This window comes from Phascolarctos cinereus, unplaced genomic scaffold (genome assembly GCF_003287225.1).
Source record: "Phascolarctos cinereus isolate Bilbo 61053 unplaced genomic scaffold, phaCin_HiC Scaffold_4;HRSCAF=312, whole genome shotgun sequence".
NCBI classification, from domain to species: domain Eukaryota; kingdom Metazoa; phylum Chordata; class Mammalia; order Diprotodontia; family Phascolarctidae; genus Phascolarctos; species Phascolarctos cinereus.
The window spans coordinates 67,376,418-67,402,139 of record NW_027555847.1 but is presented as its reverse complement, the minus strand read 5'-3'; the positions used below and the strand labels follow the sequence as shown (position 1 = coordinate 67,402,139).

Here is a 25,722-nt window from a genome sequence, read left to right as displayed (position 1 = left end):
ACAACTTGAATGCCACTCTGTTTATGAAGCAAGAATGTTTCCATTCCCTAAAAATGGAAGTGCAAAATAATATAATTGTTAGGACATTCCTACTTCCACTGATAGATTAGAAAGAGGTTTGGAATGGGGAACTAAGACACCTGGATTCTCTGTCATGTGTGACCTTAGGGAAGTCACTTCTCTTCTCCGGGCCTGTTTCCTCTTTTGTAGAATGAGGAAGCTGGACTAGATCTCTCAATTTCCTTCCAGTTTCTTTCCTGTGGTTTCATGAACAATGTGAAAACTAATCCAATAACATGTGAGAGGCAGCATAGTGCAAGGGAAAAACAGTAACAGTGTCTCACTGTGAGGTCCAAAGAGACCTGGGCTGAAAGCATGGCTCCAACACTTAGGGCCCATGTACCCATGGCAATCCCGGAGTCTCTGTCCTTCGGTTTCCTTATCCACAAACTGGGGACAAAGAGCCCACTCACAATCCATTAGCCTCTTGGTTGGGGGCTCATCTGCCCTACCATCACTCCCCATGCTCCTCTGGGTCTTGCCATCTGCCCTGCTGTTTTCCCTGCCCAAGTCCTCTCTAGCTTTCCCATCTGCCAAGAACTGAGCATAAACATGAACCCTCCTTGGTTGATGCATCCTCTCCCCCTCTTCAAATGTGACTCCCGGGGAGCAGGAACTCTGGATTTGCTATTTATCTCGAGCTCTTAATGCTTCATGCAGAGAAAGCACTTAGTAAATGTTTTTTCTTTCCATTCCACAGGTCTGTCTGCCACACACACACACACACACACACACACACACACACACGAGCTGCAAGTCTTGTTTTCATTCTTAGAATTTGTACCATTTGCCTCTGTATCCAATGTATTATTCTACATGAATAGAAACTCAGTTATATCAAACTTTACATCTAGTATCCCTATGAGGAAAGAAAAAATATTCTAATGCAACAAGATAATTCCTTTGGAGTCCTGTTTAAGATCTCTTAGTCTAGACTAAGAAGGGAGAGAAAGCACAAGGATTAATGTAAATTCTCAATATCCTCATCAATAGTAAAAGATGATATTGGATTGCATGGGGTTCATGGAACATGGGGGTTTCAAAAGGACCTGATCAGAAGCTGATTCCTCAGAGAGTAGGGGGCCCTTCTTTGCCTCAAGCCCTGAGAACTTGTGTTTGGAACAAGTGAGACAGTCAAAGGGCAGAGTTTGCTAACAGAACAACTCTAGGTCAAGACCAGTGAGTCAAACTTAGCAGACTTTTCAGGGCAGGCCAAACTTAAACCTCTCTCTGAAACATCAGGGGGAGCTTGAATTTACTTTTCTTATCTGGCTCTCTATTCTGACCTCTTACACCGTGTTCCATGGTGGTAATCAAAAGACAAATGGATGAGGTATTGGGAAACCTGGAGTCTAGCACAGGTCCTACTAGTTTCTGGCCATGTGACCTTATACAAGTCATCTCCTCTCTGAATCTCAGTTTCCTCATCTGTCAACCAGGGTGCTGAACATATTAATCACTTGCATGAGCAGGGCTATGTGGGTTCCTGAAGGCTGGCACTTCTGTGATTGTATTTGGTTACTACAAGCTTTTACATCCATCATCTTACTTCATCTTCAAATATCCCCAAAAGGTTTCCTGAATAGGAATTATTAGCCCATTTTTCAGATAAAAAACTAAGGCTGAGAGGGATTAAACAATTTGCCTGAGGTTGCAAAGCTTGTAAGTGGAAGAACTGGAATTTGTACCTAGGTCTTCTAGCTCTACCTGTGGGAGTTGGTCCAGATCCCAAGACTGTATCCTGGGATCATAGGACCTGAAGCTGGAGAGATCCTCAGTAATCACCTAGCCCTGTCCTTTTATCAATAAATAAGTACATCTTTTGTAAGGGATGTGAAATGACCTTTCTCAAGGTCAAATGAATAAAAGTAAAAGAACTGGAATTTGAACGCAAAACTGCTTCTAAATTTACTGCAGGATAACATGTATGAGGACTTGATGTTCCCTACAAGGGTCTTTCTAGCTCTAAAGTTCGATGATTTTATCTTCCCCCTTGAGAATTAAAACAAGGGGATTTCACATAAGCATGATACAGCAAAAAAAATATTAAAAATAATAACCCAGTAGATTTGAAGTCCAAAGACCTAGGCTTGCCTTCCAGCTCTTCCACATAATGGCTGTGTGGTCTTGGGCAAGTCACTTATCTCTGGATCTCCGTTGTTCATCTCTAAAATGGGTTGGACTCAATGATGCTTAAGGTTCCTTCCATTCTAACATACTAAGAAACCTAAGTCGTGTTTAGCTAGCACAACTGACAATCCATGGGTTAAGTCTAACGATGCTCAGATCGTTGACCTTAACACTGTTAGGTAACTAGATTGACAGCTATGGGGGAGAAAATAACAGCAAAACAATTTTATCTGTTCCAACAGGAAAAAAGAAGGCATCAGGGAGAATGTTTTTCAGGGCTTACTAGATACAATGATGTCTGCAAATAAAAAGCAGATGCTGTCTTTAGAGTTGGATGAGAAACAGCATCGTTATGATGTTATTGCCCATTTAGTGCCTTCTCTCTCCAAAGAACTTTTTAAAAATTTCTACCATACCATCAGAATTTCGCTCCTGAAGCTCTGCAAATATTAACCTGCCTTTCATCTCATGACCCATAGGTATTGTGCAATTATAGGAGAAGTCTACACAGGGTTATGAACATGGAAAACACAACTGGGGAGGGGAATGAGCTCTTCTGTGTAAGTCTGGCTGATGGTTTCTTAATGAGGCAACCCTATCTGTCCACTGGCTTTAAAATGGTATTTGCATGTGTATATAACACTGTCAGTCATTATCATCAAACCCCATCATAATTGGAAAGAATACTGGATGTTGAATCAGAGGAATTGTGCCTGAATCTGGTTCTTCCTATTGTTTAATTTCAGTCATATCTGATGCTCTGTGACCCCATTTGGGGTTTTCTTGGCAGAGATACTGGAGTGGTTTGCCATTTCCTTCTCCTGCTCATTTTCCAGATAGGGAAACTGAGGTAAAGTGAAGCATTTTGCCCAGGATCACACAGCTAGTAAGTGTCTAAGGCCGGAATTGAACTCTGGAAGATGAGTCTTCCTGACTCCAGGCCTGGCACTCTATCCACTGTACCACCTAGCTGCCCCCCCCCCCCCACCTGTTTGACCTTGGACTAATTTTACCCTCTTTGAACTTCAGTTTCCTCATCTGTAAAAGGAAGTGGTTGGATTAGATGACCTTTAATCATTTCCAGGTTTAAAATCTATGATGTATGACCCTAAGCAGGGAAGGTATCTGGGGACAGATGGCACTGTGTAGTGCCTTTTAAATCCATAGGTAGTTGCCAACTGTTTTTGTATGATGTAGCATAGAAGCATGGACATAGACACATAACACCATTGTGCAGCTTAGGTCATAGGAAGGAACCTTAGAAATCCATTGGTCCAACAACTTCATTTTATAGAAAAGTGAAGCCCATGAAAGTGACTCATGCAAAATTAGAAATAATAAATAAGTAGCAGAGCCAGGATAAGCAGGTAGGTGGCACAGTGGATAAGAGTGCCATGTCTGGAGTCCACAAGACTCATCTTCCAGAGTTCAAATCTGGCTTCAGACAGTAGCTGTGTGACCTGGGCAAATCATTTCACCTTATTTGCCTCAGTTTCTTCATCTGTAAAATGCGCTGGAGAAGAAATGTCTAACTATTATTCCAGTATCTTTGCCAAGAAAACCCCAAAATGGGGCCATGAAAGAGTCGGACATGACTGAAATGGCCAAACAAGAGCAGAGCAAGGATTTGAGTACAAGTCTTTGGTTAATTCAGTTTATGTACCCATTTGTTTAAAAACAAACAAACAAACAAAGGTATAGGGGAGGTTTAACATTAGCCTTGAGGAAATTATGGAAACAAATGACAGTGTTGCAAAGCATTTGAATCTCCTTGGAAGAAACGTATTGCTGTTAGAATTTACTCTGATTGCCTGTGTTCTAGTTCTTTATTCAAAATACAGTATGTGCATATCCTGTCTTCCATAGGAAGGAATGAAATAGGCAATAGGTGCCTCTATTATTACCAACAATTAACAGAGCAAAAAGCAGTGTAAAAGATAACATCAAAAAGATATATGATTAGAAAGAATATGGGCTAGTCCAGTATTGGGAGTGAGGAAGAATAATAATGGTAACAAAAATTGACATTTTATAATGCTTTAAAGTTTGCAAAACATCATAGATATGTTATATCTCATTTGAGCTTAATGGTAATAATATGAGACAGAAATGGAAGATATAACTAGCTCCATTTTACGGATGAGCACATTGAGACTCAGAGGTTAAGTGACTTGTTCATGATCGCAAGGCAGTGTCAGAAGTAGGATTTGAATCCAGGTCTTCCTGAATCCAAGTACATTACTCTATTCACCATACAAGCTGGCTGATATAACAACCGGATAGTCCATACACTGCAATAGTTTCCATGTAATATCAAGGAACCCAGAAGAAGGTCCTCATCACATCAGATAGGCCAATTATGGAAAATCCATGGAGCACTTGGACAAGAGTAGCAGAGGAAGACAAGTAAGGGGTCAGGTACCCTGAAAGAAGTGCCCATTTGAGTGAGATCCCTGAAAGTATTCAAGCTTATAAAAGAGAAAACTCATCCTTGGTTGCTTCTCTTTGGGAAGCTAGATTTTCTCGCACCCACTGAAAGCTTCAGAAGGGGGCCCCTATACCACGCCAGTCTCCAATCTTTGGGACAGAGAATCAGGATCATCCTGAGCAGTTTCTAGTTATCACTGACACTGCTGTGACAAAAGGTAGGGTCACAGGGGGTCTGGACATGTCTCTTTTGAGGTGGAACTCCTCTCTTTTTCCTCCCCAAAGCAGATACACCATAAAGGACAGCATTTAGCTTGGGGCACAAAAATTCAAGGATGGCTCTACTAGTAATGATGAACCAGAAACCTATCATGGTCCCAGATCTCAAACAGAGGGAGGACCTGGATTAGATGGCCTGTGGGGTCCTTTCCAACTCTGGATCCATGATTCCATGAGCCATGCATAGTAGTTCCTGCCTCTTAGAATTTTAAGGAATTCAAGTTGTCTCCTCAGCTGACTCTCAGAGGGGAAATGCTTATTCTCTTTCCTCTCCCCACCCCAGCCACTGGTCAGAGGGAATTAACATTACATTCCTGTCAAAGTCTTCCCTCAGAGATGTGTTCAACCCTGTATCTACTTGAGAGTAAGTGAGTGAGTGTGAGAGAGAGAGAGAGAGAGAGAGAGAGAGAGAGAGAGAGAGAGAGAGAGCGCTTTTGCCAGCCTTAAATGAGAAGCCCTTAATGTATTTTTGGTCTGATAACCAATTTCCATGGGCTGAGAATTCAATATTACATGATAAATTCCCCAGGCCTGAGGCATACTGCTTCATTTCCTCCAAAATCAGCAATCCCAATCCCTAATTCTCATGCTTGCTTTATATTTCTCTCTCCTCTTTTCAGAGCTCTGACAGCTTTTGCCTAGAGTTCTCACCAACCAAAGAAAACTGAAGGATGATACGCACAATGAGTTCATAGGTGATTAGTAGAATTCCCAGCTGTCTCAGCAAGCCAGTAGGAATCTATCACTGCTCTATAATGGCTGCCTGATGGAACAGAATGGACTCTGGGAAATGAAAACAGTTGGAGATATGGTTTGGTGGTTAAAACTACCCATTAGATTGTAGCTGAAAAACATAAAAGGCTCTTTCTTCCTTAGCAGGCTACTAGTAGAAAAAAAAACTGTTTGATTTACAGTTTGTGCTATAGGGCAAGAAGAGCCCAAAAAAGGACAAAAGTAGGAGATGGATGAATGGCAAATGAGAAATTAAGAATGACTTTCTGGTCACATTTGGGTTCTGGAAGTAGGGAGCCAGAAAATGACAAAGTGGCTAAATGAGCCTGGGCATCTGTGGCAAACCAGTCCAGGACAATTGCTCATCCTGCCCCAATCTGGCATATGAGAATAGAGTAGTAGTACTGGCACCAGCATCTGAACATCTCATTGTTGCAAGGGATAGTAGAGGTCTTCTGGTTACAGTCTGTAACTCTAAAGAACCCCCCCCCAACACCATTCCCAATAGGGTACTGTAGACTGAAAGACAGATAATCCTTTCAGATTCAAACTCTGTTCCTTCCTATCTGTGTGACCCTGAGTAAGTCACCCCCTCTGAGCCTCAGTTTCCTCAACTGTAAAATAAAAGAGACTGGAATAAAGGACTTCATACAACATCCAGTCTAGCTTTAAGTAGATGCTCCTATATGATTCCTAGATGATGTATCATCCACTCTCCCCTGGAAGACTTTCACTAATATGGAACTCACTACCTCTTGAGACAACCCAGCTCTAACTATTAGGAAGTTTCTCCTGACAATGAACCTAATTCTATCCCTCTGCCACTTCAGTTATTTTATCAACAAACATTTGTCAAACACTGATCGCCCACTACTCATTGTTCTGTTTTCTGGGCAGTCGACCAAAAGATTGCCTCTTCTACAAGACAACCAACAGCTTAAGCATTTGGATACCTACATAATGAGAAACTAGATTCCTGGACTATTAGGACTAGAAAGCCTGCTCCAATATCCCCCTCACTTCAAAGATGAGGAGGAGTCAAAGTGCTTTATCCAACATCACACAGAGAGCGGCAGGGGACAACAGGAAGACTAAATCTCAGCTCTTCTTTCTCCAAATCCACACTTTTCCCACTGGATTACATTTAGGGAGGCTGGAGAGGCATTTTTAATTCAGGTATGAGTGGGAATAGAGACGGAGCTGAGATTAGAAACTGAGCCCCCGAAAGCCCAGTCAAGCCAACTTAACATAGTATCACTGTACCAACCTCATAAAGCAACAAGACTGATTCCATGAGGCACATGAGATGATATTTCATTACTCTGAAGTCACACCTCTTAGCTCAATCAGAGGAAACAACAATCATTTAATGTCATCAACTTTTCACTACATACATCTCTCTCTCTCTCTCTCTCCCTCTCTCTCTCTCTCTCTCTCTCTCTCTCTCTCTCTCTCTCTCTCTCTCTCTCTCTCTCCCCATCCCTCCCTCCCTCTGTTTTTGTCTCTGTGTGTGTCTCTCTCTAAGGTGAGGATGACTATATCACAGACACCTGGCAGGAATGTTAACAGATTTAATTAACTCAGGATTCCAATCTATATCCCTTTTGGGGAGGACTCACACCAATGAAATCACTCATCTCTTAAAGTACTGAGGAAGGAGGCAACCATATGAGAAGATAATGCTTAGGGAAGGACATGATCTCAATTTTCAATATATTTTTTAAAGATTGTCATAGGGAAGGGGAGTAGATTTCTCCATCATGGTTCCAGAGGGCAGAAACAGGAATAAAAGTTACAGGGAGGCCAATTTTAGGTTTTATTTCAATATAAGAAACACCTGCCAAACAATGAGAGGTATTCTAAAATGGAATAGGTGTGAGTTCTCCATCACTGAAGGTCAGAGACTGCAGGACCATTTAATGGTTGTTGAGATTCATGCATTGTCAGGGGTTGAGGGTTGGAGGGCAGTAGATCAGATGACTTCCTTCCAACTTTGGGGTTCTAGAAATACTCATTGTCTGGGACTAAATAATGAGTTTTTTAAAAAAAATTATTTTCTCTGCTTGAAGTGTTAGTTGTAAGAGCTGTACTGTTTACTTTTGAGAGGCATTATGGTTTAGTGGATAGAGAATGAGACTTAGGAGCCAGAAGACCTGGATTCAAATCCTATTTTAGATATTTACAGCTATGTGATACTGGGCAAATTATTTAACCTCTCTGTGCTTCACTTTCCTCCTGCATAAAATGAGGGGGTTGGATTCAATGGCCTCTGAGGTACCTTTTAACTCTAAATCTATCATTCTTTTTAAAAAATGGCTAGTGATACTCAGACATACATTTTTAAATTCTCAGCTAGTAATGACAAACTAATATAACTTCTCATTATTACCAAGCTTGGTTTAACAATGGTGGAACATTTTGGATACTCATGCCGTATGTAAATGGGTAATTAGACCTTAGAGGAACTAATAATTAAGCTTTAAGAAAAAAGACACCTCAGCTAATTTAGCTTCTCTTTATTAGACAGCTCCACTATCAGGCATTCATAAATTCATCAAAATAATCTCATCTTCCATTTCATCTGCTGAATGCTTAATGACACAAAATCTTGCTGAACTTGACACGATACTAAGGAAGCCTCATGATGCTATGTAGCACCAAGCCCTTATGGAAGGACACACAGGGGAAGACTCCTCTAAGAACCAGCCTTCCTTACCTGGCCCCTGTCTTCTATTGGACATCTTCAGAAAACTCTTTGCTTTAAGGGTGCTTCAGAGTCTTGGGAGTGGCTTGGGAAAATCAGAATGAACCAAGGGAGAAAAACCAATCTGTTGGAAACATTGCCAGAGAAGACCTAAAATAAACAGAGGCTACAGGGGCAGCTGAATGGCAATTGGATAGAGCACTGAACTCGTCCTAAGGAAGACATGAGCTCAAATCCTGCTTTTGATATTTCCTAGCGATGTGACCTTAAGTTATTCAACCTCTCTCAGCCTCAGTTCACTTATATGTAAAATGAGGCTAATGATAGCTCCTACCTCTTAGGATTGTGATGAGGAACAAATGAGATGACACGTGTGTAGAGCTTAGCAAACCTTAAAGCACTATATAAATACAAGTGATGATTATTTCCAGGACTTACTTTTTTTTCTCTTTCCTTCTTACCTCCACTATCCCTCCCCCAAGATGGGCAGATGCCTTACTGGGCATCTTGATGATGTTAAAGCCACTCAGAACTTTGGAAGCAAGTGCCTAATTCAATCCCCCAAGTGTGCAGATGAAAACATGGAGGCCGATTGAGGGGAAAGTGATTTATTCAGAAGTAATGACAGAAGTAAGCAAAAAAAAAAACCCAACAGAGTGTCAGGCTCTTACCTTTAACCTATCCCTAAGGAAGACATCTGTAAACAGATATCAGTGCTCCTGAGGTTTCAGAGTCTTTAAAGCTAGAATTTGTCACCTAGTTTAAGTCTCTAATTTAAAAGGAAAGAAAACCAAGGCCTGGAAAGATTCAGTGATTTGCTCAAGGTCACTCAGGTAGTGACAGTGATGATGAGGATGATGATGACAATAGTTCACATTTATGTAGCACTAAGGTTGCAAGCTCTTCACAGACTCAGGATTTGAACCCAGGTCCTCTTGACAACAGATTAATACCTTTTCTACTGTTTGAAGAAAATGCCTTCTGGATGGACCTTTTGCTTAATGAAGTCTTTTTTCATGGGCTCAGCTATAAAGACAAAGTGACATTTTTAAAAGGATCCTAACGTGAATTGGGAGAGGAAACTATTCAATTTGAATCCTAGAACCCTTAATCTATTGGTTACCTAGTAATAATCACTTAGGAAGTCAATGTGTTGGCCAACTCATGCCAACCTACTTCACAGCACCTTATCACACTAAGTAAGCAGGCATGGGTAGTAGGCTTCTTTGAAGGAAAGACAAGAAATGTCCTCTGCTCCTCAGACATTCAATCATTTCAGGGGTGTGGAGGAGAATTATTTTGAAGATCTTTAAGTAAGCAATTTGTCAGCTTACCTGTTGACCTTGATCATCTATTTCCAATGTCAAATACAATTTCCTTGCCTTCAAGAGGGAATTTCATGATAGATTTGTCATTGGGTTTTTCAATTCTTAAATAAATAAAACTAGTGACATAAGAAATCAAAGTAATGGGAGGTAGAGGGGAGGGAGATGGAGGACGGACTCAAATAATAAGAGTTTAGACTTATAGAGCACTTTTAAGGTTTGCAAAATACCTACAACAACCCTGCAAGGTAGATAGTATCAGTATTATTCTGCCCCATTTACAGATGAAGTTCAGAGAGGTGTGGTAACCTGTCCATAGTCACATAGCTAGTACATGTGGGGGCTTTGTCACCTTCCTCTAACTCCAGTACTGTTCTATTCTGCCATATTACTGACCCCAGAAAGATAGAAACCTCTGGAAGAATGAATAGGTAGATTAAATACTCTCTGTGAAATTGTTCACCCTTTGTTTCTGAAGGGGACCAATGACATTAGAGTGTGATGTTTTGATTTGCATGTGAATTGGATTTAAGTAAGGCAGAGATGTGCAAAGTTATTAGCCTTACTTTCTCTCTTCCAGAGTCATCAAAGTCCAATGGTATTGGCCCAGAATACAGTGGATGGCTTTGCCATCTTCCATACTGGACCAAACTCTTAAGCTTTCCATGCACCTGTTTCAGTCAGCTTCATGGCCATTAGAATAAATTATTCTCATCCACTCATTCCACCAGGTGAAGTCTTGGAGCAGACATTCCCTTAACTTACCAATGAGTTTGAGGCCTGTAAATTACCCTCAACCTGATTTAATTCATCTGCTAAGATGGTTTTACTGGGGTGTGGCCACTGTGCACGCTATAGCTTCTTAGAACCATAGGTGAGAGTTGGGTGAAAGATGAACACCAAAGGTAGATACACAGCCCTGAAAAGGACTCAGCAAGCCCTCACACCAGAGGTGCAAGTCCTCCCTGAACACCCCATACATCCTTCTCTGAGAAGCAGCTAAAGCACAAACCAGGATAATGCCTACCCTATTAGGAAATAATTAGTTATTTAACCTCATGGGATCTCTGTGATAGCCATGCTTGGTAACCATGATGAACTCATTTATTTGATACTACTACACCTTCCACAAAGTACTTTACATATAGTAGGCTTTCAATAAATATTTGTGGATTAAACATATGATGCCTGATAGACTGGAAAACTGAGTCATAAGCTTAATAACTCTCAGTAGGATACCAAAGAACTTGCATTCTTCTCCTACATGGCAAAGAACAGACTAGTATGTCCTTACAGGGTGAAGTAGGGTGCTAGGGAAGGAAATCATTTCCCTTCATTGCATATGGTATTTGAAGCTTAGAAAGAGCCTTAAGGAGGCAGCTAGGTGGTGCAGTGGATAGAGCACAGGCCCTGGAGTCAGGAGGACCTGAGTTCAAATCTGACATCAGACACATAACACTTACTAGCTGTGTGACCCTGGGCAAGTCACTTAATCCCATTGCCTAACAAAGAAAGAAAGGAAGGAAGGAAGGAAGGAAGGAAGGAAGGAAGGAAGGAAGGAAGGAAGGAAAGAAAGAAGGAAGAAAGAGCAAGCCTTAGAAGGGGTGGTGGCTTAATGTATGTTTAGGAAGGAGTCCGATTATGTTCCCTTTTGGGATTTTGTAGGGTGTTTTCACTTGATTCTTTCATGGAGTCTTTGCTCAGTTGTTATAGAAGGCCCCTAACAGGCCCTGAGCTTAGAATAAGGTGGAAAGAGAATTTTCTTTCTATATCCTTAGAAGGATTGGCTCAGACACTGGGTTTTGTTATGACTGAAGGTTAAAACCCACTGCCTTGAAAGACTCTCTGCAAATCCAGGTTCTCCCTTCCATACTGAGGTAAGAAAGAAGGCTTCCCTTTGCTCTCTACTCAGCACTCTGATGTGATGTCAAACTAAAATGGGACTCAGGCTTGATGGCCTGGGTGATTCAAGTCCTTCCCTGCTGAGGAGATCTATGAGGGCATCATAGGATAATCTAGCTCACGCAAACATTCCAGAACATAGCTATTTCTCATTTTCAAAATTCATCACTACTAAGGATCCCAGATTTGCGACTTTACAGTTGGTTTTAGGAATTGAAAATCTCCAAATGAATATTTATAATCTGCAAATATACAATCTGTAAAAACATCTGCAAACTCCCTGGGTTTATTTATTTAAAATATGTGTATGAGCCCCTGGGCAGAGACTGCTTTGTGCTTTGATCTATTCAGTACCTTGGACATTTTCCTTATTTAATGGAAATACATGATATTAACTTCAGTGGAAGATAATCCAGTAGAAAACAAACAGCCTGACTTAAAAAAAAAAAGCAAGACCATTTCCACTTTTTAAATCCTTTACATTTCCATTATAAGCTTTTGTAAGATGTTCATCACCTCTTTCCCTAGACAAATAATCAAAAAGTTTTGGCATTAAAAAAAATCCTGGGGGAATGATTAGCACCTCATTAATATACATCAGGCCCCTCAACTTATGCATTCACTGATTCAAGAAAACTGCAAACTCCTCCTCCCCTAAACTTGCAAATAGGATTCAGTGTCAACCGACCTAGTCTCCCTCCTGGCACAAGAAACATGTAAACTGCTAAATTTTTATCATTCAGACAGTTGGAAGCAGTCTGAGAACTTGTCTAGTCTGGTACAGAGAAAGAAACTCAGGGCCACAGTGGGCTATGACTTGTCCAAGATCACCACATAAATTACTGTCACAGCTTTCACTTGAACCCAGGCATGTGACTACTCCTAATCCACTGACTTGCCCATGGCTTGCCTTGGTGATAAGAGCAGCACCTACCTTTCAGGGTTGTTATAAGGATTAAATGAGATAATATTTATAAAGTGATTAGCATAGCACCTGGTACATAATGTGTGTGTGCATATATAATATATATACCTATACTATGTATAGATGTATAACAAACACATACATACATATACATATATGTGAATGTGTGTATGTGTATATATATTGTGTGTATGTATATATATATAATGTATGTGTATATGCATATATATACATATATACATATATGTGTAGGTATATATAGATATAGATATATAGATAGATATAAATGCTTGTTTTCTTCCTCTTCTCCTACTACAACCTACTGCTCATAAAATCACAGTTTAGAGTGGGAATGGACAGAAGAGATCATCTAGTCTAACCTCCTCATCTTATAAATACGGAAACTGAGGTCCCAAGAATGGAGTGATTCAGCCAAGCTCAAGCTCACACAGCCAACAGTCCTCTCCATTGCACTCCCTTTCCCTTGTTCAGCTTTCATCTACTCAATACTTGTTAGCCTGCTGCCTTGCCCTAACCCAGGGGAGCAGGGGAACCAATCATCTACCCACCCACTCTCCCTCCGTTGAACTTTTGAAGCACTTTGTGCCTTTGGGACAGTGCTTCTCAGTGTAGCTATCTCCAATTTATCTTAGTATATTTTATTTGCATATAGTTGTTTGCAGGTAGTCCCTTATTAAACTATGAGCCTCTTGAGAATGGGGCTGTTTTGCCTTTCTTTGGCTCCTCAGTGCTTAGCACTACAGTAGGCACTTAATTAATGCTTTCTGACTTGCTTTATTGATGAGGGGTTTTTGTGCATGCGTCTCATCTTTCCTTCTAGACAGTAAGGTCTTTGAGGGCTGGGACGGCCCTGTATATCTCCATGTTTTCCCAGCCCAGCACTTTATAACTGTTAGGTAGTCAACTGCTACTTTTTGAATCAATCATACGGACACACAACCAAGGAACTACTACAGCCATGGGTGCCATCTTCTTTTCACATTTATCTTCCCACCAAATTCCATCAAAGAAAAACAGGCTGGTGGCAAATTGAACACCATCATTTTGTTCAGGAAATGTAGGATTTAGCAATTCTCATCGACAAAAATCCCAATTTCCAAATACTTCACTAGTTTGTGTTGGGGACAATGGGAAGCGAATAAGCTGCTATTTCCAGTAAAAAGGATGAACGTGAACATGGAAGGATTTTTGTTCATCAGGAAAAAAAAAAAGAAAATCACAGACTAGAAATGTGTTTGGTTGGCACAGGGGAGAAGCCCTGACTCACTGGTAGCTCATCTATTGTATCTTTCAGTTAGAGAAACTGAGGGGTCAAGCCCATACTTCCCAGTAAGTTCTAATTATGCTTTCTCATTCTAAACCTAGACTGTATGTAATTTTGGTGGGAGGAGATTGTCTGCAAAAGACGGATGGAAGAGTTTCTGTGGCTTGAACAGTCTTGGAAACTGAGTCAGCCTACAAGAATGGTTTCCCTTTGGGGGTATCTTGGTGCAGTCCTATGGGACCTGCAGGTACAGTGGCTCATCCTGGGTCCTTGACCCATATCTGCCTGGTAAATGCACCCAAAGAGATCTGGAAAAATACCTGTAGTTTCTGCCTTTACTGCTTCATAGGATAGTATTTCACTCAACTACCCCTGCCTACATTAATAAAAAAAAAACCTCTCCATTAAAAGCCCCCTGATTAGCTGGAGGACCTGATTGTTTTCTCCTACTAGCACAGTGAGGAAGACTACACATCTTAGCCTAGGGAGAAAAGAGGGAAAAAGATATAGTGTGCCAGGAAAGTTAACTGACATTCCATGTCTTTCACAAGAGGCTTGTATTCAGCCAGCATATGGGAGAACAGAACAGTGACATAAGCAGCCAATACTCATGTTTGTTCAGGTGGGTGATTATAATTTAGGGAACAGAGAGCATGCAAGCATGAGCTGATGAGAGAAAAGAAAAAGACTCCCTTTGGAGAATGGTAATGTGGCTACAGAAGTTTAGGGATACTGAATTTCTCCTCTCTGTGCTTAACCTTCTAAGGCAAAGGCTGTTTTCAACCATTTTGGTCTCAGGATCCCTTTATGCTCTTAAAATTAAGGACCCCCTCTGACAGGGTCTCAGGGACCCCTGTGGGTTCCCAGACCATACTTGGGAAACCACTAGTCTAGAGTTCCATCGATTCTCAGAAGGTGACCAATCAATCAATAAACATTTATGAAGTCACTACTGTGTGCTAGGCACTGTGCTAGGCACTAGGGATACAAAGATAAAAGTGAAACCATCTCTGTCCTCAAGAAGCTTACATTCTAACAGAGAAACAGTATATACATATATTACCTAGGTGTAGATAAGACACATATAGAGCAGATAGAATCTAACCTCAGGGAAGGAGTGGAGGGGGGAGAAGGGAAATACTAGCCACTGGGGAAATCAGAAAAAGCTTCATTCAGAATATGCCACTGGAGATGGGTCCTGACCAGGAGGGCATGTCCTCCATGTATTTCCCTAAGGAAAGCTCATAAGTCTGTGATCAAGCACATGTGCCCATGTTGGAATCCTGGCATACATCCCAGCACTAGGAATTGCTCTGTGATAACTCTGTGCTTCTGGGGGAGCAGTAGCTGGGTACCTGATCCTGTCAGAATGCACTCAGAATGCTCATCTTCTGTCATCCTCATCTCTCCTCCCTAAAATCTTTCTTATACTTGAAGACCCATTCAAATATTACCTCCATCAGAAGGCCTACTCTCATTTTCATCAAACAGGATAAACTCTCTTCCTCCTATTGGACCCTTCCTGCACCAAACAGCACTGTGGACTACTTTGTATTATGACTATTCATGTGTCTGCCTTAGCCTCTGTCCTCAAGGACTTAACATTCTAGTTGAAGAAATATGTCTTACTTCTCTTTCTATGCCTTTCAGTAGCTAGGACAGTGCCTTGCTCACGTGGGTACTGAGTAAGTACTTCATGAGTGATCAAAGTATTCCTATCTGGAAGGATACTTAAATATCTAGTCCCAACTTTGATATTTTGCAGTAGGGAAACCAAAGCCAGAAGAAGTGAATGACTTGCCTAAGGTTATATAGATAATTTTTTTTGAAAGCCTAGATTTGAACCTAGGGCTTCTAAATCCATCCTCAGAAAGTAACCAATCAATAAACCAAATCAGCATGCATTTATTTAAATGATCATTATGGGCCAGATACTGTAGTAGGCCATAAGGATACAAAGACAGAGAGGATGCCCAGAGATGACAGGTGGCCTGTCTTGTTCATGCAATAGTCAAGAAGCCAGTGTCACTGGATCAAAGGGTATGTGTTGGGGAGTAAGGTGTAAGAAGACTAGAAAGGTAGGAGCAAGCTAGGTTATGAAGGGCTCTGAATGCCAGATAGCATTCAGTATTTGATCCTAAAGGCAATTGGGAGCCACTGGACATTTAGGCTCCTCATTTGCACAGCTCCATTTCAAACATGATAATCAGACAGATATCCATTTGGAGCACTATCACTTGGCCAGGACACACACAAAATTATCTTTTGAGGGATGACCTGCCCACTTCCCTGACTCAACTTTTTATGCACTTCACCAGACCTTGGGGCATAGCTCTAATTTGTACAATTTATTCATCATAGTCAACCCAGATGATGCAGGTAACTTCCTGACACACTCTGATAAACATTGAAATGTTATGGTGCCAGGAGACTCGGCATTTCAATTCTTTGGCATTGGTGTTTGATAGAGTCCCAAGTATAATTACTACTTTAGAATCACAGGATGACAGAAATAGAGCTTGAAGGAACAATTAGCTCAACTTTCTTTTTTACAGATGAGGAAACCAAAGCTCCAAAAGTTGGGGCAATTTGCCTGAGTTCACACAGGTATTAAGTAGTACAACCATCAAAGGTCCTCTGACTCTATATTCAGCACTTATTCTACCGTACTAAGATGTCTCTTCTCATATAATGGGGAAAATGGCTGTGGACCCCAGTGAATGCCCAGCTCTTGCCCAGAAATAAAGGAATAAGGCATAAGAATTCATATAGCAAGAAGAGTCGAGGTGCAGTGGTATTAGGAGAGCCAAAAGGAGGTCTGGAGAATAGATGCTCCCCTTGTCTGTATCTATCATCAGCACAGTCTCCCTAACTATGACTTCAGAGTGAACATCCTCCCATCAGGATAGGAACTGGACCTATGATTTCATGAATATAGGGAACTGTCAGACAAGGACACTCTCTTGAGCAATGGAGATTGGCACCTTCTCTGTAAGCTAGAGTTATAGAGAGTTACCCAGGGCACTGAGGGGGTAAGTGATTTGCGGTATATGTCAGAGAGGGGAGTTAAAATTCAGGTCTTCCTGGCTTGAAGGCCAGCTCTCTATTAAGCCATGGTGCTACTCACTAGGACAGAAGAATAATGTGAAAATGCAACCTTAAGCATGTAGAACCAGAGGGATTCCAATTCAGTTTGCATTTTCTAATTCAGTTCAACTCAGTGAAAGTTGTAAGAGATGTTATGGTAGGGACCCTTCCAATTTTGGGTTTCTATAACTCTATCTGCTTTTTAGCTCTGCCTACAGGAACATTTTTAAAATTATGACAATTTTGCAGATGAGATCTGGTGAATTCATTCTTCATTCACCAAAGTTAATAATTTCTTATTATGTGTAATGCATGGTGTTAGCCTTACATTCCCAAAGTGTGTGATACTGCCCCCAGGGGGCTGGAATGATCGGGAGGGGCGGTAGTAGTTTGAAATAATGTAATTAAAAAAAAACCAACTGTTAAAGGGCTAAAGAAAGTAGATTCCAGGGGGGTGCTGAGTAATTTTTTTTAAAGGGGGGGTGGTAGGCCAAATAAGTTTGCGAACCTCTAGCTATCTAACAGCTAGACAAAGATAATTACTCCATGATCATTGCCCTCCAGGTGTTATTAGACCGGTAGGGGGAGATGCAGATTCAGGAATTTAATGAACTATGAGATCAGCTAAGTGAGGTATGTTTCTGTCTGGGAAATCAGGAAATGCTTCAGAGAGGAGGTAATGACAGAGCTGGTCCTTGGTGTGTCCACAAGATATCAACAAGAGCTGAAGTTGGGAGGAGGACATTCTAGATACAGAGGATGACTGAACAAAGGGAGAAGAGGATAAGCATTTATATAGCACCTACTATGTGCCAGGCACTGTGCTAAGTGCTTTACAAATATTATCTCATTTGAACCTCAAAGACAGCCCTGTGAGGTAAGTGCTATTATTATTTTCATTTTACAGTTAAGAAAACTGAGGTAGTCAGAGGTTAATTGTCTTTCCTAGGGTCCCACAGCTAGTAAGTAGAAGATAGGAGGTGGGAAAGTACAGAACAAATTCTAAAGAAATTGAATAATTCAGTTTGGCTGGAAAATTAGAATAATAAATAAGGCTGAAAAGTTAGTTTAGAATCAGGCCGGGAGGAGAGGAGGAGCTTAAAATGTCAGGCTAAGTAAGGACTTAGTGGTAAGGTCCCTGAACTCCATTTTAACCAAGTACCTAAACTAGTCCAGGACACAAGCAAGAAATATTTCTTGGCAAAATAAGCCTTCGAGATTGATGAGAACAGGGGCTAGGTTACCGAGAAATGTGGATATATAAGATGGATGTATATTACACTGCTGTCTAGTTATAACTACCTCTGCTTTAGGACACGTTCCCTATCTCAGGTGGCTTAGACTAGGATAGCAGCTGCTGGTCATAAATCTGTGCTTCGTAGCAACATGAAGGAAAAAAATGAAACAGACCCTGCCCCCAGGAGGTTTACATACTACTGGATTATAAAGAATGGACTAGATAGTGGAGACAGTTGAGGCAGGAGTGGCTATTATGGCTACTGCAATAGCTGAGGTGGGTGGTAGTGAGGACCTTGGATAATGGCAGGTGACATGGGGAGAGGGGGAACAGATAGAAGGGAATGTATGCAGTAGGCATTATAGAGGTGAAATTGACAGGAATTATTGATCACTTAAGATGAGAAGTGAAGGTGAGAAGAGCCAAAGATTATTCCAGAGTTCTGAAGAGGGGAAATTGGTTGAATGATGGCACCAACATCTTCTCCACGTTCTCCAGTGTGTAATGGACATTCATATGGACTAGATCACACATTTTGTTTTCCTCTTGGTAAAAACTTTTGTACAAGTTTATGTGGGATTTATTTTTTAGATGGGGAAGATCTCTAATTTAAGTCAGTGCCAAGAACTCTCTTTATGGGGATTCTCCCCACCAATGTAGATCAGCAATTGTAACTTAGTTTTAACAGAGTTTCTTGGAGCACTGAGAAGTTAAGTATAAGATATTTGGTAACTAAATGTAAATGAATGAATGAATGGACAAATAAATTTACACTTGCTGCAATATCCACATTGTTTCCCAACATTTCCTTTTGACCTTGAAAAGTTATATATAAGGTATGTGGTAATTAAATGTGAATAAGTGAATGAATAAATGAACAGACAACTAAATCTATGCCTCCTGCAATATCCAGATTGTTTCCCAACACTTCCTTTTGACCTTGAGGAGTAATGTATAAGGTATTTGGTAATGAACGAATGAATGGATAAATAAATCTATGTTTGCTGGAATATCCACATTGTTTCCCACATTTCCTTTTGACCTGTAGGATTTGATCTACCCAAGAGTATTTATCATGATAGTGACCATAGTTCCATGGGAGAATCATGTTTTAGACATAGTGCCAGAAAGTTCTGCAAACAGAGACACTGAATGAATTAAATTCCAGTAAAGATGTTCTTTGCATCGCATGTGAATTCATATTCGCTGTTGAGTAGAGGCCATCACCCTTTCTCCTCCCCAGTGACACTGGCTTCATTGCCGCTCTTGCATAACACTCCGTTTCCTGACTGTGGGCATTTTCAATAACGTTCCTCATGCCTGACCCTTCTCACCTCTACCTCCTTTTTCAAGTGCCAGCTAAAATCCCACCTTCTATGAGAAGTCCTTCCTGATCCCCCTTAATGCCTTTCCTCTTAATGCCTCCTACAGCTGTTTGCATGCTGTCTCCCCCACATAACTGTGAACTCCTTGGAACTTTGTGGCTTAGTCGTTTTCAGTCATATCTGACTCTTTGTGACCCCATTTAGGGTGTTCTTGGCAAAGACACTAGAATGGTGTGCCATTTCCTTGAAAGCAGGGACTGTCTTTTGCCTTATTTTCAATCCCTAACACTTAGCACAGTGCCTAGCACATAGTAGGTGCTAGTTGACTGACTGACTGACTGCAAGAGTCAGAGGGAAGAGTAAACCAGCTTTCACATGGATCCAAAAAATATTAAACCAAGTTTGTGTGAACACACAAAAGCAAGTTTTTCCTACATGAATTCATATGCCCTCTTCCTTTATTCCTGGGAAAGAGCTGGGCATTCACTGGGGGCCATAGTCATTTTCCCCTTTATATGAGAAAAATCATGCCATGAAATAACTTTCCAACCACTATCTGCTAGGAAGTGTTAAAAGATTAAGCTTGAATTTATATTCATTGTGTGTGATTGTGTGTGTATATGTGTATGTGTGTGTATGTGTTCTGCAGCAGCATCTTCCTACAAGCCCTACTGATGCCACACAAGGTGAATGAAATGCACACACTCAAAGTAAAAGGGAACATGACAGTGACAGCTGTTGGCTGACCTGCTGTTGGGTTAGCGGGCTGCCTGGTGTAGGATACATTAAATGTTGGTTCTTCGACTAGTGGTGGAGGGTACATCCTCCTGCGAATGAAGAAACCAGCTCCACAGCAGAAGAGAACGCCCATCATCAGAAGAAACCTGAAGGAAAAGGGAGACAAAATGCAAGTTGGCGTGGGTTCTGGGTTGCAGGTTGGAGTGGGGCGGGGAGGGTAATGCAGGAAAGGTAGAACCTAGGATGCTCCTGAAAGATCAAGATCACAGCTCCTCAAAAAGTATCCTTGCTCCATTGCCGAATCCCCTTGGGACACACTCACTGTCAACATAAACTACCAGAAACACTGCCTTTGAAGAAGAGGCGTATAGGGGATCCAGAAGAACCCTGGCAGACCCATAGCATTTTGCCCTCAATGGTAGTACTATGTTGTTCCAAGAAAATGTGTACAGCAACGCTCAGGTTCCGATGTGTTCTTGATCCTTGGGATCTAGAGCAGGGGTTGCTAGGCAACATTATGTGATGAGTTTTGCCTGGCTCAGGGAATACTGAGTCTGACTTCTCTGCCCATTCATTTGACCTCTGGACCAATGTCACCAGCCTAATCAGAAAGCTCTGACATAAGCATAAACTTAAACAGCAAGAGAATGGCTGGACTTATAGGAATGACCAGGACCAAACTGCCTCATCTTTCCCTTTGACTCGTAGCCCTAAGATGAAAAAAAAACCTAGTTTGATATCTTTTGTGTTCACATCATCTTCATTGCTAAATATATCCCTGCTCTTCCCTCATTCAGAGAGCCATCCCCTGTCATTTTTAAAAGAATAAGGGAGATTTCAAAAGAAAAACGAAACAACTAGTTCAACAAAACTAACCAAGACATCAAATGAGTCACTCAGTAAGCCCAAAGATTTTAAATAATCAAAATATGAGAAAACACTTATCATGTCACGTTTGGATACACTATTCTCTAAAACAAGTCAATCTTGTGGCCTACTCAACTTTCCATTCTTCTATTGCAAAGGTCAATCAATACAATTGCCTGTATTTCTCTATGTCTTGTCTCACTTCTTAAAAGGACAGAGCCTTTGTTGAGAAAATAAAAGGCTTTCTTTTGTTGAGAAATAGTGATTGTGATTGATGATCTAAAATTATACATATGTGTATATTTAAATAAATTAATATTTAGTATTCATTGCTAAAAATCTCAAACATTGGGTGGAAGGATCACGGATTTGGGGCCATCAAACCGTAGTCCAACTCCTTCATTTTACAGATGAGTGAACTAAGGCACACAGAGGAAAAATGACTTGCCTAGGGTCATATAGCAATAAGTGTCTGAGATAGGAGTTGAAACCATGTTTTCCTGATGCCTAGTACATTGACCTATCTCCTAATTCTATGATGTTTCTAGTCATCAGGAAAAAAGGAAGTAGTTTCCCAACATGGATAGAACTGGATCAGTGCACTATAGTTTGATGGGAAAAGCATGAGACTGAAAGTGAAAGCCCCATATTCCTGACTGAGTCGTACCATCTCCTAGCTATATAACCACAGGTGAGTTACTTTGAGGCCCTCTGTGCCTCAGTTTCTTCATGTGAAAAATGGGGACTTAGAATTTTTTTTACTTCCTGCTTCATTGGGTTATTTGTAAATATTGAAGTACAACGGAAACCTAAACATTCTTATCCCTGGTTTTTGCTCTCTCAAGTAGACGGCAATGATGATTGAACCCAAAGGTCTGATGTGATCCCTGGAGCTAGACATATTGTACCCACCAAATCATTATAATCAGTGGGTTAATTTGTGATATTAGGTCTCCACAATTGGCCCATATTATATTCTAGAGCAACTATCTACCTTAAAGAAGATACAGGAGTGAAAGAAAACAGCAGCAAGGAAGGGAAAACAACCCTTTGCAGAAAAGTTTTGATGAGGTCAAATGCAAATCATGAAACCTCAGTCGGACTTTTCATTACAAATCTGTCAGCTCTAATCAAGGAATGAAGTGGTCACAGGCCACAGATGGATCCGAGGCATGCTGGAGGATGGCCTTCAGGATACTCAACTAAAAACTGATATGTTGGCTCTCTCTTTGTCTGATCCACCCTCTCATACGCAATCCTGTAACACAAATCCCACAGATAAGATGCTGGGATCTCAGAGTGTAACTGCTATTCCTTTAAAGCCTGACCTCCCCAGAGTGGACACAGTGATAATCATATGGGAGACTCTGGGCTAGTTTGAGAAGAATTTAAAACCTGAGCAAAGATTAGAGTTGCCAGTGATTTTTTCTCAGGTGACAGCTGAGTTCCCATAGCATGGGAATTACCAGTTACTCTTGAAGCCAGAAGACCTGAGATCAATTTCAAGTTCCGACCCTCACTAGTCATGTGATCATGGGCAAGTCCTCTGAGTTACTCAGTTTCATCTTCTGTAAAGTGCGGCTAATAACGTTTGTATCACCTCCTTCACGGGATTGTTGGGAGGAAACTTGCTTTATATATTGTAGCATATTGTTATAGAAATATGAACTACACAATCATATTGGAATAACAGATTTAGAGCTGGAAGAGATGGAAGAATCTGTTTGACCAAACTCCTTCATTTCCCTCCCATTCAGTATTGGTACTGCTGCTCAACATTCATGGGGCTAAGTCATTCCAAATGGAAACTGTAATGACTGAAGGGAGGCAGGCAGCATGGTTGTGTAGAAGGGACCTTGGATTTGTAGTTGGGAGGACCCGGGCTCAAATCTCAGCTCTGTCACTCCTTGCTTGACCCAGGGCCAAGTTCCTTTACCTCTATAAGCCCTGGTTTCCTCATCAATAAAATAAAGAGGGTTGGTCTAAATGGCATCTAAGGCTTCCAGCTCTGAAGCTTATCACCCTATGGTTTCCAGTTATGATTTTTTTCTGTGACAAAAGCCCCAACTTACTTCAGTTTCTCCTCTCTTAGATGACATTTTCCTATCCCCCAACAGGTGAAACAACACACTGTCATATCTATCAGAAGAACTAAAGAAATTCATACCAGGGCTCACTGTCGGCTTCTTCAACTATTTTTTTTAAGCACATAGCAGGCTGGAGACAGGGCCAACTAGCAACTATCAAGAGAGAGTTATGGGCTGAGATGCTTGTCAGTAGATATAGTCACTCATTCTTGAAGGCGAGAGTCCTGAGCAGAATGCATTAGGAAAAAAAATGAGTTGATGAAGGGAAGCAGCATGTGAAGATGAAAAATGGGAGGGAAGAAAGAGATAAGGGAGATTTGAGAGGAGGGCAGAGAGAGTTTAATAAGAAGCTATAGTTCTTTGAAGTGCAATGAGTTATGGGTTTGATTGTTTGTAAGATATTCTTTTTCATTGTTAGTCCTGTCTTGGAGACCTTCCCAGAATTCAGAGGAGCAAATGTGCTTTTTCTATCAATCTACTGTACTTTGCAAACCAGAATACAGAGAAGACCATCCCTTTGTTTCCTTTCCCAATAAATGGGTATACTTCCATGGGATGTGAGCTGCATTTTCTAATCAAGGATAGTACTCTTCCCTCTTGCTTTCAAAACTGTTGTTTTGGATCAAGGACAGATGACCTTTTTAAAGTGAAACCAGAGAATTTCCTGGACGGTTAAAGTGGCTGAGGGAAACTCTGTTGCCTAGTAGCTGTAGCCAGAAGGGACATGCTGCATGCCACTGCACTGGGCCAGCAATGGTGTTTCAGCCCAATGTAAGGCAAGGAATGGGTATGTCTAGTACATGTAATTGGTGTGGGAGCAGTGTACAATGGTGGAGTTGAGCTTTCGACCAGAGGGATTACGCATCTTGGGGATAAGAGGAATCAAGTGATACTTTCATGACTGGGGCATGGCACAGTTCTGGCAGTCTGGATACCTAGGGGTATTGGAAAAAAAGGGGGGGGTCTGAAAAACTCAGTTTGAATCTTGGCTTTAATATGAACAACCTCTGTTACTATGGCCAAATCACTTAACCTTTCTGAGCCTCAACTTCCTCATCTGTCAATTGAGGATGCTTGCAATTACCCACTTCACAAAGTTGTTGTGAGAAAAGTCCTTAGTAGGAATGTATGAAAAGGCTTTTATTAAGCTCTTATTATGTACCAAGTACTGTGCTAGGTACTAGGGATGAAAACACAGAGCAAAAGTTGTCACTGCCTTCAAGGAGCTTACAGATGGCCACTACCATTGGAAAGTTACAGCAATGTAGAGCAAATTTGGGGTACTAGATGGGAAAACCCAATCCAAGGTCAGTGGCAGAGTTGATGTGATCATGGTTCATGGGTCTAGACCTATAGGGGGTGGGAAGACGTGGTTGAGGAGCCTGGGGAAGCCAAAGAGGAGGGAATGCAGTTTTAGGAATCAAGCCTTTCCTACAACAGTGTTCTGGGGAGTCACCTATCAGGAGATTGGGGCCCCAGGATGGAAGTTTCTCTAGGTTGTGTTCTCTGATGTGGGCTACCAGGTGGTTGGTGAGGTAGTTATAGAGGACTCTGATGAAGAGGAGAGAACATCATCAATCAGTCAATCATCATTATAGCTGTCAAGCTCTGCTGGGCATCTTCACCTGCAGGAAGGGGAATCCGTCCCATACGTATTACTTTATTATATCTGATTTGTCTGTTGCCACATTTGTAGTGGTCTTGGCCCAGCAGGTCTAACACCAAGAGAAAGCAGGTCAGTGATTAGATGCTATGGGCTCTGACACATACCTCCTCAGTATTCCCTGCCCCTGGGGCTCCTCCCTCCCTTTGCATTTCCCACCTGGTTGTAGGACTTCGTCCTGCCCCAGTGCCAGACAGCCTCCATCTCCACTCCACCCCCTAGCTTAGCAGCTTCTTTTATGTGTTCCCCCTTTAGACTGGGAGCTCGCTGAGGGCAAGACCTTTTCTTTGTGTCTTCAGTGCTTAGTACAATGCCTGGCAATAGCAGACACTGTTTGTCGTGTCTTGTGTGCCCAATTAACATTTACGAGGCCTTTCCTATCCCTGCAGGGCACATCTGTGTTTACTGCTGGTATGGCAGAGTACAAAAAACACCAAGTTCCAAATCAGAGGGCCTATCTTTGAATCCCAACTCTGTTAGTTACTATTGTGGGGGATCTTGAGTAAGGCGCAATGTCCATGGTTGGACCTTGATAAGGTCCCTTCCAACTTCAAATCCCATGATCTCTCCAATGACATAAAACATAAGGACATGACATAAAACAGAACATTGATGGTTTTTTGGGTAAAATATCCCCATAAGAATCCTGAAATAAAACCAAAATGTTGATGTTTCAGGGAAAAAAGAATCCCTTACAAGATTCTTACAGGGCAGCTCTCAATTCTAATATAAACTCATCCCAGACCTGGGGTAATTGAACCCATCTACACTTTATAATAAATCTCTATATGTCTTGGCCATCTTCTTTACAAAGAGACCCCATTATCTGGTTCCCCTGTTTCTGATCATATTAACCAACATGACTAACAGATCAAAAGGGAGCCAGATATCTCTGCCAGGTTTTGTTTTCCTCTTGTGGAATCAGGGATCAGTCAGGAAAACTGGCTCA

General features: G+C 41.3%; 1 protein-coding gene across 1 annotated transcript in view; it reads right to left on the bottom strand.

Moving 5' to 3' along the window:
* VOPP1 (VOPP1 WW domain binding protein) overlaps positions 1 to 25,722 on the bottom strand; it is a 193,740-nt gene that overhangs the window by 6,652 nt on the left and 161,366 nt on the right. Inside the window, 1 exon segment of the mRNA XM_020981280.2 lies at positions 20,166 to 20,302. Within this exon segment, the coding sequence (XP_020836939.1) occupies positions 20,166 to 20,302 (137 nt within the window).